At 36.4% G+C, this 3,561-nt stretch overlaps 1 protein-coding gene across 1 annotated transcript; it reads left to right on the top strand.

The window, feature by feature from the left end:
• Positions 1-750: 750 nt before the first annotated feature.
• Positions 751-2,244, top strand: LOTGIDRAFT_64845 (hypothetical protein; the record flags this gene model as incomplete). Its single annotated transcript, XM_009068781.1, has 2 exons — positions 751-1,379; positions 1,677-2,244. Coding segments are annotated over 2 exons (1,197 nt in total), but the record flags the coding sequence as incomplete, so codon positions are not given.
• Between the last annotated feature and the right edge of the window lie 1,317 nt (positions 2,245-3,561).

Below are 3,561 nucleotides of genomic sequence, written 5' to 3'. Positions count from 1 at the left end.
GTAAATTGTTGAACATTGTGTACAATAAAACTCAGGAGTAGTATACCATATAAACTGATGATGACAATGTAAATTGTTGAAACATTGTGTACAATAAAACACAGGAGAAGTATACCATATAAACTGATGATGACAATGTAAATTGTTGAAACATTGTGTACAATAAAACTCAGGAGTAGTATACCATATAAACTGATGATGACAATGTAAATTGTTGAAACATTGTGTACAATAAAACCCAGAAGTAGTATACTATATAAACTGATGATGACAATGTAAATTGTTGATACATTGTGTACAATAAAACTCAGGAATAGTAAAATTGTGTTCTATTATTAAACGTGATCTGTTATTATACCAACTTTACTTTAAGTTGCTCACACTACTGTATTTGTTAGGTGTATTTCTTATAAGCTATCGTTTTGTTCTAATATTGTAAAGCTTATCTATATCAAGATGTATTATTTAACTATCTAATAATTGTATATTTCAGGCTGTATCGAGAATGGGTCTGGAGGGTATCATTGAATGGTTTCGTTATATCCCGGGACAATGGTAACATCGCGAATCTATCTTTATCATCAATATTCAATATATTTCATGTAATGTTCAGTTAAACTTGCTACCAAGATGACAACATTTCAATCATTTACAGACAATGCGTATAATTTGGCCTCGAATTGGTCGAACTCTTCAGACGATGAAGTGGAGGTAAATAAAACCCCACCATATTATCCGGCTGGATATCCGAGTGGTTATACATGGCTTCATATTATCTGCTCCGGGATCGCAGTGACTCTTATTATACTCTTAATAGTCATAGGAAACTTTATGGTCATCTGGGCCATTATCACAGACAGAAATTTAAAAGGACCTCAGAATCTATTTATAGCATCACTCGCCTTCGCGGACATGTTCTTAGGAATATTGGTTATACCGTTTTCACTGGCGAACGAGTTGATGGGATATTGGTATTTTGGAGTAATCTGGTGCGAGCTCTGGAAGGCGGTTGATGTATTGTTATGTACGGCCTCTATTTCAAGTCTCTGTCTGATCAGTTTAGACCGTTATTGGTCTATAACCAGGGCAATGAGTTACTCGCGACAAAGAACTCCGAAAAGAGCAGCACTAATGATTATGATTGTTTGGTGTGTCTCGGCGACTGTTTGTATTCCACCTTTAATTGGGTGGAAGCAGCCAGTCCAACATTCAGTCTGGCCAATGTGTAATCTTAGCGATGATATCGGTTATGTGTTTTATTCCTCGATCGGCTCGTTTTATATCCCAGCTTTCATCATGGTGTTTGTGTATTTTAAGATCTGGCAGGCTGCTAAAGCTCGTGCCAGGAAAACTATGAATCGAAAAGATCCGGGTATTGCGTGTGGCACGGACACAACAGCTGTGTCCAAACCGGCATTAAATAATCAAATTAATAAAGATAACGAAGATACTAAGGACGATATCGATTCTCTGAGTCCAGAATCATCGGACGGCGAGGACGAGGGTGAGATTAACAATAAGAAAAATGTGCCCTCGTGTCCCCAGCCCATACCCATAACAGACATGTCGAAATTACTCTCTACCGACTCAGATTCGTGTGAGCCCGTAACTCGAAACATCCGTGTTATTCATAACAATACGTGCCTCGGTCCGACTACTGTTACGTTACTGACCAGCGACAACGACACGGAATCGTCTACAGAACAAACCAAAGCATTATTAGATCATAGTGCCAGAGACACTACCGATACGGCCGACACAGACGGGGGCAATTCTACTGAAGCTGGAAATGGTAAACTTCACAAGTTTCAAATCGTGGAACCGAAACAAAACGGTAATCCGACTGTGTTAGATAAAGACAAAGTTAAAGTGAAAAGACAAGGTATTCTTCCCGGCATAACTCGACATTTATTTCAGAAGAATCGAAATAAGAAAAAGGTGAACTCCGGAGGCAGTGATTCAAAAACACCGGACTACATGTCGGCAGATAAACACAAACGGAAGTTAGCTAAAGCGCGTGAACGGAGAGCGACGTTGGTGCTAGGGTTAGTTATGGCAGCTTTTATTCTCTGCTGGGGGCCATTCTTTACCATGTATTTAATCTCTTCGTTTTGTAAGGACTGTATTGGCGAAATGGTGTTTACTGTGTTTTTCTGGATTGGATATTGCAACTCCGCCTTAAATCCTCTTATTTATACCGTGTTTAATCGGGATTTTAAAAAAGCTTTCCAGCGAATGATCTGCGGACGAAAACGTTATCGGTAAAACTTCAGTTTTATATATTCGTGTGATACTTCATTTCATTGTTATTCATTTTCTAATGTCTATTTCTTCATTGTGAAGCCTGCTTTTGTAATCTCAAACAACATATAAATATAGAAATATTTCAGTTTCAGACTGTATTCAGACTACTGCAGTTTAAAGTCAACTTTACTCTAACATCATATCTAATATAGTGCATATTAGTCTGCGATTTCAGGTGTTTAACTGTTAGTGGACGTTAACGTTTATTCTATCAGCTAGATAGCACTTTGTTAACCTAGTACGTAATGTACACACACATTGTAAGTTTATGACACAATTACATAAGATATACGTAAATAAGGCACTGGTATCTAAATTCTAAACATTGCAGTCACTTTACTCTGAAATTATTTAAAAAAATATCCATTTATAAATTACAAAATAACATATATATATAAGCAATGGTTTCAGAAACAAGTCGAAGCTTATATTAATCCGTTATGAAGTCATTGAAAAGCTGGCGATTTGTAAGTCATGTTGTTTTCTCCTGATTCCTAATTACTAGATCGATTGAGTTTATTATCCCCTTCCTCTGAATTGAGACACTTCCGGAACAGATGATAGCACCCCTGCAACTCCGTTCATCAACTCCACACCTTTTTCAAATAATCCCCAAAACTGATAATGTGTTTTCACGTGCATAAATTCCTACCCCTATTAAAGTGTCAATATTGCTGAAAATATTTGTTTGGTATTTTATTATTATGAATAATTGGAGTGTAATGGTGATAAACCAACCAGACTGCTGTATATTAGATATGATCATTATAAAGTTTGATTTTCGTTTAATAAAGATGAATATCTGCTAATCCCTATGGTAGTTTCGCTAGTTAAGTACATGTGTGTAGTTTTAAAATGGAACAAACTGTGTTAACAGATCCGTACCCAGTGTTTTGTTTATGAACAAGCTGCTTTGTAGTTTGTTGTAACGTTTCGACCCTGAACGTGCAATTTCAAAGAGGTCAACCGCTTGGTGAGAAAATACGTTCAGTGTTCGCTTTAATAAAACACTTTCAAACAATCGAGTTGCCTTGCTACGGTTAAATATTGATATCACACAACTCGTTCAGTCCAATACAACAGCACGATTCGGAATGATTTTAATCCGTTTTCTGAACTGAGTTAAAATATCTATCAGTATTGACTAATTGAGATGATGTTAATTATAATACCTACACGTGTTATATTATAGAATATAATCATTGCCCTGTTTTACAGTGATCATGTTATTTTGTTTTGATGAGGTTTGTGTTTTTT

Source organism: Lottia gigantea (genome assembly GCF_000327385.1).
Source record: "Lottia gigantea unplaced genomic scaffold LOTGIsca_94, whole genome shotgun sequence".
Classification (NCBI taxonomy): Eukaryota; Metazoa; Mollusca; class Gastropoda; family Lottiidae; genus Lottia; species Lottia gigantea.
This window is presented reverse-complemented; position numbering and strand designations above follow the sequence as displayed.